The 13,366-nt window shown below is 61.6% G+C and overlaps 2 protein-coding genes across 3 annotated transcripts in view; one reads left to right on the top strand and one right to left on the bottom strand.

Moving 5' to 3' along the window:
• EIF4EBP1 (eukaryotic translation initiation factor 4E binding protein 1) overlaps window positions 1-5,619 on the top strand; it is a 56,878-nt gene extending 51,259 nt beyond the window's left edge. The window contains exons 2-4 of one of the 2 annotated variants that reach the window (XM_068174684.1): window positions 737-909; window positions 3,969-4,139; window positions 5,269-5,619. In XM_068174684.1, the coding sequence (XP_068030785.1) occupies window positions 762-909; window positions 3,969-4,139; window positions 5,269-5,303 (354 nt within the window). In that variant the 5' untranslated portion in view covers window positions 737-761 and the 3' untranslated portion in view covers window positions 5,304-5,619. Of the gene's footprint in view, window positions 1-692; window positions 910-3,968; window positions 4,140-5,268 lie in introns of those variants that run through there. The other variant, XM_068174685.1, reaches the window with a different exon arrangement.
• Window positions 5,620-9,766: 4,147 nt separating this feature from the next.
• NODAL (nodal growth differentiation factor) lies at window positions 9,767-12,660 on the bottom strand. The gene is made up of 3 exons (XM_068174686.1): window positions 12,193-12,660; window positions 10,994-11,769; window positions 9,767-10,912 (listed from the first exon to the last, which is right to left on the bottom strand). The coding sequence occupies exons 1-3, from the start codon at window positions 12,503-12,505 to the stop codon at window positions 10,760-10,762; spliced, it is 1,242 nt and encodes a 413-aa protein (XP_068030787.1). The 5' UTR covers window positions 12,506-12,660; the 3' UTR covers window positions 9,767-10,759.
• Window positions 12,661-13,366: the final 706 nt, after the last annotated feature.

The raw sequence follows: 13,366 nt of genomic DNA, 5'->3' as shown, positions 1-13,366 counted from the left end.
GCCTCCCCCTGCCCAGCCCAGGGGTCCCGCCCGGCCGACCCTGCGCCCCTCCCACCGCACTTCAGCTGCTCTCTAGATCTTCTCTTTAATAAAGGATTAAGACAAGCCCTATTTCCCACAGCTCCAGCCCCACCGGAGCCCCCCCGGGGACACGGCGTGGGGGGCGCCGGACCCGTGTGTGGCCCCCCGGCTCCTCCCGCGTTTGTTCCCGGCCCTTCGGGGGAGGCAAAGCCATTTGGGATGGGGGCAGCCGGGCAGACATCTGTCCCCGCGGCGTTCCCACGGGACCACCCGGACCTCCCAGCGCGGCCACCCCGCGTGGGCAGCGGAGGGCACGAAGGGGCAGCGCCGCCAGCACCCCCGGGGCTCTGCGGGGCCCCCGCCAGGCACGGGGAAGCGCGACCCCAAAAGCGGGGGGCACAGGCCAGGGGTGTCTCCGGGAAAAAAGGGAAGAAAACGGGAGAGAAGAGGGAGAAAATGGGAGAAAAAGGGGACCCGTCGGGGGTCCCGCCCAGACCCCGCCCATTTAGCGCTAAGCCCCGCCTCTGCCCGGGCTAAACCCCGCCCCCGAAGGGACACGCTTCTATTAGCATAATCCCGCCCCTTCACACTTTACCACGCCCATAATCGGTGTGAGCCCCGCCCACCAGCCCCGCCCGGTCCCGGCCCCGCCCCCGCGGCGGAAGAGGCGTGGCCCGTGCCGGAAGCGGCGGGCGGGCAGCAGCGGCGGCGGCAGCGCCGGTGCTGCTCCCGGTCCCGTCATGTCGGGCCGCTGCTGCCACGGGCAGACGCCCAGTCGCGACATCCCGGGCCTCGGCAAGTGCCTCGCCCTGCCCGACGGGGCCCCGCTGCCGCCCGGCGACTACAGCACCACGCCGGGGGGCACCGTGTTCGGGACCACGCCGGGCGGTGAGCGCCGGGCCGGCGGGGGCCGTGCTGGGGGGAGCGGGGAGGTCTCGCCGCGGGAGGGAGGGCTCGGTTTGAGCCGGACAGGGGGGTCCGTGCTGGGGAACGCGGCAGCGCCTCGGGAGCCTCGCAGGGAGCAGCCTCGGCCTCCCCACGGTTACTGATTAATTGTGATTCTAATGTTAGCTGTTTTCCCTGGCAGTCAGCAAACCCCGGGGCCTTTTTCTTTATTTCCAGTCCCAAAGCGCTCCAGATTCTGGAGGCACAGTGCTCTGCTGCTGCCAACACGCCATGGGCTCCTTCCCTCTTTGTCTGCTGCGAGGTCCTGGGCAGCCCCAGAGCCGCCAGGAGAGGAACCTCCTGTAGGGTTTTGGTCCTCGAGTAAGAGTAACAAACTGGTTATGCCCAGGGTTCCTCTATCAGAGAGGCTTTGTGTCCCCACCCCTCCTTGGGTGTTCATTTTTGGCAGTTTGGCCCCGAGGTGATGGCACAGGGTCAGTGTGAGGAGTTCCGGCGGCCTCTGCTGCCCCTGAGCCGCGGCTTGGGGTGATTTTGGGATGATTTTCTTTCCGCACCTTGTAGAATCTCCCCCCGGTGCCGCTGCAGATCGCTGCATCCCTGCCCGGATGGATGCGAGCAGCGGGGATGGTGGAGCCGAAAGGACAAACCGTGGGAGGGCATGGAGGGGTTGGCGGTGCCTCGGATCCAGCGCAGGATTCCAGGGGTTAAAACGCGGGGAGAAGGGGAAGTGGCACTGCTGACTCACCGGCTTGGTGTGTGCAAAGAGCTGAGCTTTGGCGTTGTTTTGGTCCTCTGGAAGCAGCAAATCGCTGAAGGCTCCAGCAGCACCTGCAGGAGTCGTGGCGAGGTGTGGGAGCCTTCCGCAGCCGTCAGTAGCGCGGCAGAAGCGAAATGAGCAATTCATTAGCGGCGCGCAGTAATGAGCCCTCCGGGGCTGTCAGCCCTTTGTCCCCGGGGAGTTCCTGAGTGTCTGGAGCAGGAGGAGAAGCTGGGCCGCGTTCGTGGCTGGGGTGTGCCCACCTGGCAGCGCCCGGGGCCGTCCCCGCCTGCCCGGGGACACCGTGTGCTGCCCGGCCCTGCTGCCGTGCTGACGGGAGGGAGGGTCCAGAGCTGCTGGAGGACAGACAGCCGGGGCTGTGTGTCTGCCCTGTGGGGCTTGCAGGGAGCAGAGCATCCCGTGGTGTGTGTGTTTTCCTGCTAAACATCCCCTGGCAGAACCGGGGAGCAGCGGGGAACGCGGCTCTGGGTGGGTACAGGAGCCGTGACAGCCCGGGCTGGGTGTCCTGTCCCAGCTGGGTGTCCTGTCCCAGCTGGGTGTCCTGCCCAGTGTCCTGCCCAGTGTCCTGACGAGTGTCCTGCCCCAGCTGGGTGTCCTGCCCCAGCTGGGTGTCCTGTCCCAGCTGAGTGTCCTGCCCCAGCTGGGTGTCCTGCCCCAGCTGGGTGTCCTGCCCAGTGTCCTGCCCCAGCTGGGTGTCCTGCCTCGAGTGTCCTGCCCCAGCTGGGTGTCCTGCCTCGAGTGTCCTGTCCCAGCTGGGTGTCCTGCCTCGAGTGTCCTGTCCCAGCTGGGTGTCCTGTCCCAGCTGGGTGTCCTGCCCAGTGTCCTGTCCCAGCTGGGTGTCCTGCCTCGAGTGTCCTGCCCCAGCTGGGTGTCCTGCCTCGAGTGTCCTGTCCCAGCTGGGTGTCCTGCCTCGAGTGTCCTGCCCCAGCTGGGTGTCCTGCCTCGAGTGTCCTGTCCCAGCTGGGTGTCCTGCCTCGAGTGTCCTGTCCCAGCTGGGTGTCCTGTCCCAGCTGGGTGTCCTGCCCAGTGTCCTGCCCCAGCTGAGTGTCCTGCCCCAGCTGGGTGTCCTGCCCCAGCTGGCCCCTGGCTTTCAGGAGCTCTGGGCGTGAGGCTGCTGGAGAAAGGTGGAAGCTCCCAGTACTAGTACAGAGCTGCAGTTCCAGGAATCCCTGTCCTTCTCCTCCTCCTGGAGCTCCCCAGGAATTTAACACCCCTCTCCCAGCCAGCTGACTGTAGGGATGAATCCTCCTCCCGAAAGAACTGGAGTTCAGAATCATCAGTGAAAAGTTTTTCGGTGTTTTGAGAACTCCCTGCCAGAACTCCGTTGGAACACAGCAGCTGTTGGACGTGTTGTTTTATGTATTTACTGTATATTTACAGTGTTCAAACAAAAGGGAGTTGGTTGCTCTGGGACAGATGGTGGCAGGAGCTGTTTGCCCACACATGCGTACTTTAGTTAACACTTTTTGGGAGGGCACAAGGACAAGTCCCTTTCCCTCTGGCTGGAACAGGAGCAGAGCAGGACACACCTGATGCAGAGAGGTGTGCAGCCTCCTCTTGGGAAGCAAACACTTTTCCAGCACTTGCTGGGTTAAGGCTGTGGGCTGTTTGGAGGGATCCCTTTTCTGTCTGTGGTTTTTGAGCTCTTTCCATGAAATTCCTTTATAAGGAACAGGGTGTTCAGTGGTGTTCCTAGAAATCCAGGCCTGGAGGCTCAGCATGCTTGGCTGGAGCTGGGTGGTTCCTGGTTAAGCGTTGGAGCATTAACCATCTGTGTAAGCCCTGAGCGAGGTGTGTGTAAGTGCTGCTGTGCCAAGGGAAGTGTCTGTGCAGGAATTTCTGCTGGGCAGAGCTCAGAGGGACACGGCCCTGCCCCATCCTGTCCCCTGGTGTGTGCCCACCTGCAGCTTTCAGCCATGAGTGGGAATTAAATTCAGTTTTCTCATTGCTCTGTGGGCTGGTGTGACCTTGAGCAAGGTGGAAGGGGCTGGATCTGCTGCTTCCAGCCCCTGCCTGGGGTTTGGAGCCCTGTGCTGCCTCGGGGCAGCGGCTGGCAGAGTTTGGGTACCTGATGTGTCACCTGTAGTGGCAGGTACAGTGTCAGTGCACCCGGAATTCTGGAAAGGTAACCTGGACTGAAGCGCTGCATCACAGTTATCACTTAAATATCCAGTCCCTGAGTGCTTTGGGCTGTAAGGGTCCTTAAAGATGAGGGAGTTCCCTGCCCTGGGCAGGGAGGGCTGAGCGTGTGCTGTCCCCCCAGGTACCAGGATCATTTATGACCGTAAGTTCCTGATGGAATGCCGCAATTCTCCGGGTGCTAAAACACCTCCCTCCGACCTTCCGGACATTCCAGGCGTTACCAGCCCCAGCGTGGAGGAGTTGAAGCTTGAAAACCACCATGTCCAAAACTGTGAGGAGAAAGTGAGCACAGGTGAGTGCAGGCAGCAGAGCCCCAGCAGCCTGTGAGGGGCTCTGCTGGTTCCTAGAAGTTCCAGAGCTGGAGTGGAGCCAGGAGGTTCCCAGGAAGCGTGGTCAATTCTGCAGTAACTTCTTGGAAAGTCAGAGTGGGCTCAGTGTCACAGGGTAACAAGGGTCTCGCAGTTGTTTGATCCTGCTGTGGGCCCCAGCAATGTGACTTTCGCAGTTTTTAGGTGTAATTTGATATGATTCCCATTAATTCAGCGTTTGGGAAGCTGCTGTTGGATTAGGAGCCCTGTGGAGAGAAGAGGGGCAGCTGCTGCTGCCTCTCCCTGAGCTGGGCTGTGCTGCAGCTGCTTGGAGCTTCAAGTTACAATTCAGAGCAGAATTTACTTGGGTTTTTAATATCAGCCTGAGTTGTAAATTCCTCCTGCCTGTTTCTGACCCTGTTTTGTGACAGGGACTCTTCTCTGAGGCCCTGCTGCAGCAACACGAGCCAATGTTGCCCTTGAAGAATTCTTTTTAAAGTTATTTGAGGTTATTTCTTGAAGCAACCTGAACCTACCAAGTGCAAGTATTTATCTTATCTCTAAAAATAAAGATCTGAAGGCTCTTGTTGTGTGCTCGCTGCAAGTAAAACCTTTCCAGAGTCAGGATTGCCTCATGCCTGACACACGCTGTGACCTGAAGTGGCTCATGGCACTCCCTGAAATGCAGGCTGGGTGCTGGGCTGTGACTCTGGCAGAGAATCCCTGTCCCCAGGAGCAGCTCCTGGCTGCCAGGCTGTGGGAGCAGCCCTGGGGATAATGGGTGTGAAATGTGCCTGGCTGGGTTTTACCAGTGACTGTCCTCAGTGTGCTTCTTTCCCTTCCTTGTTACAAGGAAATCCAGGGGTAAGAATAAATTATTGAAAGGGCATTTTCTCTGCCTCTGCTCTGGTATGTGTGAGGGAGATCCCTCAGCAATGACACCTTCACCACAGCTTTACAAGATGATTTTCACACCAACCCTGATGCCTGAATGCAGCTTTTAAGCCCAAACTACCCCATTTCTGAAGCACAGCTGCCAGCCACTCCTTCACTGAAATCTTTGGTATTTAATGTGGAACTCTGGGGCCTCACCTGTGGTTTTGTCCCTCCCAGCAGGTGAGGAAGAGCAGTTTGACATGGACATCTAACACACCTGCCTGCAGAGTGCTGATCCAGTGAAGCACCAGGACTTGTCTGGAGGATTCCCACCAGCCAGGCTTACAGCAGCCATGCCTTGAGTGCCTTTCTGCTCTGGGAAAGGCAGATTCCCTCAGGAGAGCAGAGCGTGTCCTGTTCCAGGGGCCAGGCCTCGGGGTGCTGCAGGAGACACTCTCCCCCCTTGGTTTCGGTTCCAGTTTTATGCTTTTGTTAATCATTTTAATACTGTAACTGTAACAGAAATGCAATATAAGGGAGAAATAAAAATCATGTGGAGTCTCCTGGTTTGGAGATGAATGCAATAAATGTGGCTTCTGTCCCTTATTCCAGCAAGAAACTACTGACCCAAGGCATTAAAATGGTGTCCCCTGTGCTGCTGGGGCTCAGCCAAGCGTCCCTGGTCCCAGCTGGTCCCTGGGGGAAGCTTTGGTCTGCCAGATCTGCCCCCAGAATACAGACAAAAAGTGTCCCCTGAGTGCTTCCAGAAGGCTCTGTCACAGGTTGTGTGCTCCTGCCTGCCTGGCAAGGGCCAGGCTCGGGCTGCAGGTGGGAATATTTGGGATCAGTTCAGCTGGAGGCTCGTGGAGGGCTCCTGACTGAGCTGCCCTGTCAGGGAGAGGAAGGAGCCTCCAGCTTTGCCACTGCAGTTCTTTCTGGCATGTGCTAGCCTGGGTTTGTGATCCATGATGAAATGTCTGTGCTGCTTTACCCTTGCTTCTCTTTTTTATCCTGTGGTGGGCAGGGAGAAGAGCTTTGGGGAGAAGGGTTAGAAACAAAGACTGTCTGGGTTGGAGACAATTTTTGTCAGAGAAAGTTAGTTTTGCTGTGGGAAGGTCCAGTTCGGTTAGCCAGAGCAAATACCTTCATTTTTAGCCTCTGTGAGGTTTGATAAAGGTGGTCTGCACAGTCTGCAAACACACTGCTGTCTTACTGCTTGGGGGTGGAGGCACCTCACAGGAGGAGAATCCATATGGGGCACAGCCTGAACTTCAGACTTCCCAAACCACAGGGAGTGTCTGTGCAGATCAGGTTTGGCAGATAGCATTTAAATATCTGCTAATGATGCTCAGTGGTGACATTATGATATGCAAACCCTCAATAATGAGTAACAGAACAAAGCAATTGCTGCAGATAAACCTGCATTTCTCTAAGATAAGATTTAAGGGTTTCTCTGAAACCTTAATGGGAGCAAATCCAAATTTATTGCCCTCAGGTGTGACTTTATAAGTCTCAGCTGCACCAGTTAGGTTGTGAAGATGGTTTAGAGAGGAGCTGCTGCCGCTGGGACTGACTTTCTTCTGTGCTAAATTGGTGGGTTTGGTTTAAAATGGCACTGCTGGACTGTGGTGCAGCTGCAGTTTTTGGTTTAGGAAAACTTGCCGTGTTGATGGTGATTCCCCCAAAGTTCCCCCCTGCTGTGGGGAACACTGAAATAGCCATGACAGGCTGGGCAGGCTCTGCAGGGATGGGTCCCTGCGCTTGTGCTGGAGCTTCTCCTGCTGTCCCAACCAAAAGGAGGAATTACCGCTCTGCCGTGGCTTTACGGGGAAGGGTTGGACTGATGGAGCCCTTGGTGAGCAGGTTTCCTGGACAGGGCCCTCAGCAGGACTGGGTGTCACCCTCCCTGAGCTGTGTGTCTGGGCAGTGTCCCTCTGTGTCACCCAGGACTGTGGTTTTGGTGGCACACATGATGCTGGTGACCCTGGGATCCCCTGAGATGCCGTCCCAAACTGAGGGCTGCACGTCCAGGCAGTTTTGGGATCCCCCGAGGTGCCGTCCCAAGCTGAGGGCTGCACGTCCAGGCAGTTTTGGGATCCCCGAGGTGCCGTCCCAAGCTGAGGGCTGCACATCCAGGCAGTTTTGGGATCCCCGAGGTGCCGTCCCAAGCTGAGGGCTGCAGGTCCAGGCAGTTTTGGGATCCCCCGAGGTGCCATCCATCCTAAGCTGAAGGCTGCACGTCCAGGCAGTTTTGGGATCCCCCGAGGTGCCATCCATCCTAAGCTGAGGGCTGCACGTCCAGGCAGTTTTGGGATCCCCCGAGGTGCCGTCCCAAGCTGAGGGCTGCACGTCCAGGCAGTTTCGGGGAGAAACGAGCTGATTTCAGCCTCGACCAGCCATGGCTGTTCGGGCAGGAGCCTTGTGGTGTTGGACTTTGGTGCCGGTACAGAAGTGGCTGCCTGGTTTTTGGGGGTGTCAGGTATTGCAGGTAATGCTCTTAAATGCCATTCCTGCCACCTGTAGGAGAGGTAACACGTGCTGGAGGTGTTAAGTGCTTTGTCTGTGTCCCGGCAGCTTTGCATCGGTATCTGCCGCTTATGCAGATCTGGGAGCATCAAAGCGCCAGGTGCCTCCGACACGATAATTCAGAGGGAGGGAGGAAACCCTGTGAAACACCTGGCCAGGTGTGACCAGGGGTCCTGCTGGGTTCTCGGTGCAGGGCCCTGGGGCCATGGGCACACCAGGACCCTTGTGGGGGCAGAGAGAGCCGTGACCGCAGCGATGTGAGGAGGTGATGTGCACATCTGCTCTGGTGCAATTTGTCCTAAGCCCTTAAACCTTTCCACCCGTGGTGTGGGACCAAGTGGTCTCAGCATCCCATTGCTCTGGTCCTTCACCCTTCACTCCCTCCCTTCCTCCTCACACCCCCAGCTGCTGCATCCTCCAGCCAGACCGTTTTGGATCCATCTCCCTCGTGCACTCGCATTTACAGCTCTCCAAGCTTGCCCGAGCCCTGCAAGGAGCAGCTCAGCATTCCAGGGCACATCCCTGCTCCCCCAGGCTCTGTTCCTCTCCCGACACTTGCACTCCCAGGCCGAGGAGCTGCTTTTTGCACGGGCTGAGCCCAGTTGTGCACAGTGGGAGGGAGGGAGGCAGTCGTGGGTGGCTGAGGCACAGCTGGGATGCTCCGGGGAGGTCCAGGGACAAGTTGGCTTTGTCCTTGCATTTCCCATCCCAGCCCCTTTTTGTCTCAAGCAGGCAGAGCAGCTCAGCCGGTGTCCCTGTGTCCTGCCCCACATCTCTGTGTCCTACTCCGTGTCCCTGTGTCCCAGTCACGGGACAAATGCCACCTGCCCGACCCAGCTCGTGCTTTAATGCACCATTTGTACCCTCAGTCTGTTTGTTCTTGCTCTTTCCTTTCCGTGTGTCCAAAGTAATCTGTGCCTGCTGTCCCCCTGGCCAAGCCAGCCCTTCCCAGAGCAGGAACCTGCCAGTTCCCCCAGCCCTGGGACGCTGAAGGGACCAGGGCTGTCCCCCGACTTTATTGTCCTCGTGTCTGGGCTCCCTGTGTCCCCCAGCCGATGTAGATTGGGGCAGGAGCAGGGCCAGAGCTCTCCCTGCTCAGTTCAGGTCCCCCCTCAGAGCCCGAGCCTGGCAGAGCCCGGCTGGCCAGCAGATCCTTGCCTAAACCCGGCTTTATTGTCATTGCCCACACTTTGATGTTTTCCTTACAGGCCTGGAATCCCAGCCTTTATTTTTCCACCCTCCTCTTCCCAGGGAACGGCTGCTGCCTCCCCCTGCCCCGCCACAACTTTTGAACCCGCTGCTGGATTCCGGCAGGCGTGAGGGAGGGCAGAGATGGCAGAGATACAGCAGCCGGCGGGGCAAGGGGGGCAGGGGGTCCCGGGGGGGGCGTTGGGGCAGTGGATCCTCCTGCTTTGGAACCGTCTGTGAGCAGGAGGAGCAAAACTGCGGAGAAAGAGGCAAAATACCGTAATTTTACAACTCCCGGAGCACAGACGGGCAGGTTCCTGCCTTGCCTCCTGCCGGGGGTCAGCCCCGCGCCCTCGGCCCACCCTTGACAGCTCCTGCAAATGACCCTCTAATGACGGGATGGCCGCAGTGTGAAAGCCGCTGGAATATGGAAGCGGCCCCGGGGAGGGCCTGCTGCGGCGGGGGAGCAGCAGACACGCTTTGTTTATCCGCCGCCCGGGATGTGGATTGGGGATAATCAGCCTGCGCTGGGATGTGGAGTCGGGGCCGCTGCTCCCAGGAGGGGCGGGGTGGGGGTGGCCGCTGTCCCAGGGCCACCCGCCGCCAGCCCCGGCGCTTGCGGTCCCGCCCGTCCCCGCTGCTGCCTGGGGGCCGCCGGTGGGTCCCCACGCGTGTGGCGTGTCCCCGTGCATGGAGGCAGCCGTGAGCCCGGGGCTCGCACGGCCGGGGCTGCGGCGGGGGCGGCTCGGCCAAGCCCGGGCTGATCCTGGTTGCCCGGGAGGAGCAGCCCCTCCCCGGGGCGGGAGGACACGGTCACCCCGGGGCGCTCGGGACCCCGGGCATCGCCCCCAGCCCCAGCACTCCTCCGGATGGGTGACCCAAAGGAGTTGCCTGCACCACACGGCTTAGAATTCCCTGCTCTTACTGGGCACGGCCCTTCCCTTATTTCCGAGGGGTAAATAAAGGAGGAAAATCCCTTTAGCCTCCCCTTCCACGCCTGCAGGTGCCTCCCTTGCTCTTGAGCAACCCCTCTTCAGGGTGGGAACAGCTTCGTCCTTATCTCACACGAGCCTTGGAGCTTTCCAACATCTTTTGCACTCTTGGAGGGATCCCTCGCTCTGGTTGCTTCAGGAGCAGCCAGAGCCCACCTGCTCTGGGAGCAGACTGCAGCCACAGCAGGGAGCAGCCCTGGGTGCAACAGATGGGACACAGAGAAGGGGACGCTCACACCCTGGCACACCATCAACAGCAAAAATCAACAGAACCCAATGGGCATTTTTAATAGATAAAATTTATTGAAAAATTGTACAGCTGTGACCTTTTTGCTACCACCCCATCCAGCGAGGCGGAAAAGGCTCAAGCAGAGCTGTGGTTACTTGTTTGTAACAGCTGCCCACCCAGATCTGCCAGCTGGGGCTCTGGACATTGGCTAATACATTCACTTGTCTGAGTCATCATAGAAATCTGAGAGTTTTGATAGAAATATAATAGAATTCTTAGGAGAAATGCCTAAACCCCGTGGGAGATTGGAAATCCCAGTGGTGTGTATGCTCAGCATGGCCAGACACTGGAGCTGCAGGGGCCTGAGAACCTGTGGCTCCTGATGATTCCCATGGCTGGGAATTCCCGTTGCCCGATCCCTGTCGTGGCAGGGAGCAGTGCTGCCGTGCCCCAGTCCTGCACCTCAGCCCCCCTGCCTCTGTCCCACACGCAGCAGCCTCCAGCTCCTTGGTAAACACAGCACGGGGCACCCACTGCCCCAGAGCTGCCCCTGGTGCCACCACAGGGAGGTGGCTGGTGGCCTTTCCCACGTGGAGCCTGGATCCAGCCAGGCACGGTGGCCGTGCAGCGCTGCAGGACTGCCGGGCACCCGCTGCTGCCCAGGCCCAGCCGGGGCTGTGCCAGCCCGCAGGCACGTGGGCTTCGGAGACGCCCCGCTCTGTGCAGTGCTCGTGGGTCCCTGGGGCACTTCTGGGCACAGACGTGCACCTTCCTGGCAGGGTACGGGATGGCCTCAGTTGCAGCCACACTCCTCGATGATCATGTCCTCGTGGTGGCGGACGACGATCTCGCCCTTCTCGTAGTAGAGCATGGAGAGGGGGCTCATCTTGACCGGGGAGCAGGCGGGACACGGCACCTGGTTGGGCTTGTAGAGCTGCAGCAAACTCTGTGGGAGACACGGGAAGGGCAGAACATGCCCCTGCTGGAGTGTGGGGGTGCGGGGGATGAGGGGCAGCACCCCTCTTACCTGTATGTAGGCGTGGTTGGTGGGCTTGAAGGTCTCGTCCACGGGCGAGGGGCACAGCCCTTCGCAGCGGTAGGCGTTGTACTTCTTGGGGTACACGATCCAGCTGCCCCAGCCCGTCTGCTCGAAATCCACCACCATGTCCACCCGCCTGCACAGCGCCCTGCCCTGCTCCCGCGGGGCGGCCGCGGCGGCGCCGCTCGCTTTGATCCGCTGCTTCTCCATCCTGTTCCTGCGGTGCCGGCGCGCCCCCGCGCCCTGCGAGCCGCCGTCGCGCATGATGTACTTGGAGGTCTCCGCCGCCCTGATGAGGCTGTGCTCCCCTGGAGACTTGTCCTTGGAGAAGACGAGCAGCAGGACGCTGTCTGCCACGTCCTGGGGCAGGGCTGGGTCGCCGTGGCCGGTGTCTCTCGGGGCGGCGGTGGCCGGGCCGGCCGAGCCGCTCACCTCCCACTGCCCCCTTCCCGTGGGGCTCTGATGCCCAGCGACCGCGGCTTGGTGGAGCCAGGCCCGCAGCAGGTTGGTGACCTCAAAGACTTTCCAGGAGGCCTGGGTGGCAGAGGGGCTGCCAGCCACGGTGCCCAGGAGGAGCTGGTGGGTGCAGGTCCCGTCTCCCCGGCACCTGCGCCGCTGGCTGTGGTAGATGTCCAGGGAGACGTTGTGGGCGCGGGAGAGGCCGGGCAGGCGGACACGGAGCTGAGCCAGACTCACCTCCTGGCTGCTGGAGAGGGAGGACATATCGAAGGAGAGCGCCCAGCGGGAGCCGTTCTGCAGAGAGCCTGAAAGCCAAGGGCACGGTGAAGGGAGTAGTGCCAGGGGTGCCAGGGCTGGGGGGATGGTGCCCCCGCCTGCTGCCGGGAACCAGCCCCGCCGTGGGAGCCTGAGGGTCGGGAGACAGCAGCTGGATCCACCTGAGAGCCAGCCAGAGCCTCAGGCAGGGCTGGTCCTGCGAGCAGGGATGCCCGGGACACTGGGGATCCCTGCACAGGGATGCATGGGGACAGTGCAGGTACCGGGGATGTCGCCGGTCCCAGCACAGGGAGGCTCGGGGACAGTGGCAGTCCCGGGAAGAGGGACGGTGCTGATCCCGGGGACAGGGCTGCCCGGGAACGGTGCCGGTCCTGGGAATAGTGCGGGTCCCAGGACAGGGATGCTCGGGACGGTGCCGGTCCCAGGACAGGGATGCCCGCGGCCCCACTCACCGTGCGGGGAGAGGCTGAGAGCGGCGGCGGCGGCGGCGCGGAGCGGGGCGGGAGGGGCGCGGAGAAGCTGCAGCATCAGCGGGGGACAGCGCGGCGGGGCGCGGGCCGGTGCCCAGCTGAGTGCCCGGCCGGAGGCTCCGGTCGGTGCCCGGCTGAGTGCCCGGCCGGAGGCTCCGGTCGGTGCCCAGCCGAGCGCCCGGGTGGACGCTGCGGTCGGTGCCCAGGTGAGTGCCCGGGTCGGAGCGCAGCCCAGGCAGAGCAGGGCTAGGGCGCAAAGCGCCAGCGCGGGCACGGAGCGGAGCGGGACCCGCATGTCTGCCCGGGCCACCCGCAGCCGCCCTATTTGTACAGCGGCCCCGAGCGCCGCCCCGGGCGGCCCCGGCACCCCCCTCCCCGACAGCCCCCTCCCCTCTTCTCCCCGTCCCTCTTCCCATCGCTCCGTCCCTATCTCTGTCCTCCCTCCCCTCCACCCCCATCTACCTCCCGACCATCCCTCCCCGTTCCTTTGCCCTCGTCCCCCGCCCTCCTCTTTCTCCCTCTCTCCTTCTCCCCATCATTCCCCCGCTGCCTCCAGCCTTATCCATCATTCCATCCACCCATCCATCCACCCCTGCCTCATCCCTGCATTCCTCCGGTTCTTCTCTTCCTGCCCGTCTGTCTCTCCCTCCGTCCCTCCTGGGCACGCCCCCACCACCCCTCTCTCTGTCCCTCTGTCCCTCTGTCCCTCTGTCGCTCTGTCCCTGTGGGGTTGGGGGCGGTCGCCCCCGCGCTGTGCGAGGCCGCTGCTGTCCCCAGAGCCCGCCGAGCCCAGCACTGCTGGGGACGAGTGGCCCAGGCCCATCCCCAGTCCAGTCAGTCCTGCCGCGCTCCTTGGCGAGGGGAGCAGGACCGGGGGCACCCGTGGACCCCAATCTCTGGGGAGGGGCGGTGTGCCAGCGGGGGTCCCCCCGCCCAGAGAGGCGACACTCGTCCTTCCCCGAGGGAAAGGCGCTCAGGCTTCCCGCGGGGCACCGGGACCCTGGGGCGCGCTCCCTGTTCATTCCCCGCCGTCCGCCCCGCGCCCCGCGCCCGGGCTGCGGCGGGGTGACGTCACGGCCGCGCAGGGTGACGTCACGGCCCCCCCGCGCCGCGCTCCCGGCGGCCGCCGGCAGGGGGCGCGCTCGGCCGCGGCGGG

Source organism: Anomalospiza imberbis, chromosome 28, assembly GCF_031753505.1.
Source record: "Anomalospiza imberbis isolate Cuckoo-Finch-1a 21T00152 chromosome 28, ASM3175350v1, whole genome shotgun sequence".
NCBI classification, from domain to species: domain Eukaryota; kingdom Metazoa; phylum Chordata; class Aves; order Passeriformes; family Viduidae; genus Anomalospiza; species Anomalospiza imberbis.
The sequence above is the reverse complement of the archived record's forward strand: the minus strand, read 5'-3'. Positions and strand labels throughout refer to the sequence as shown.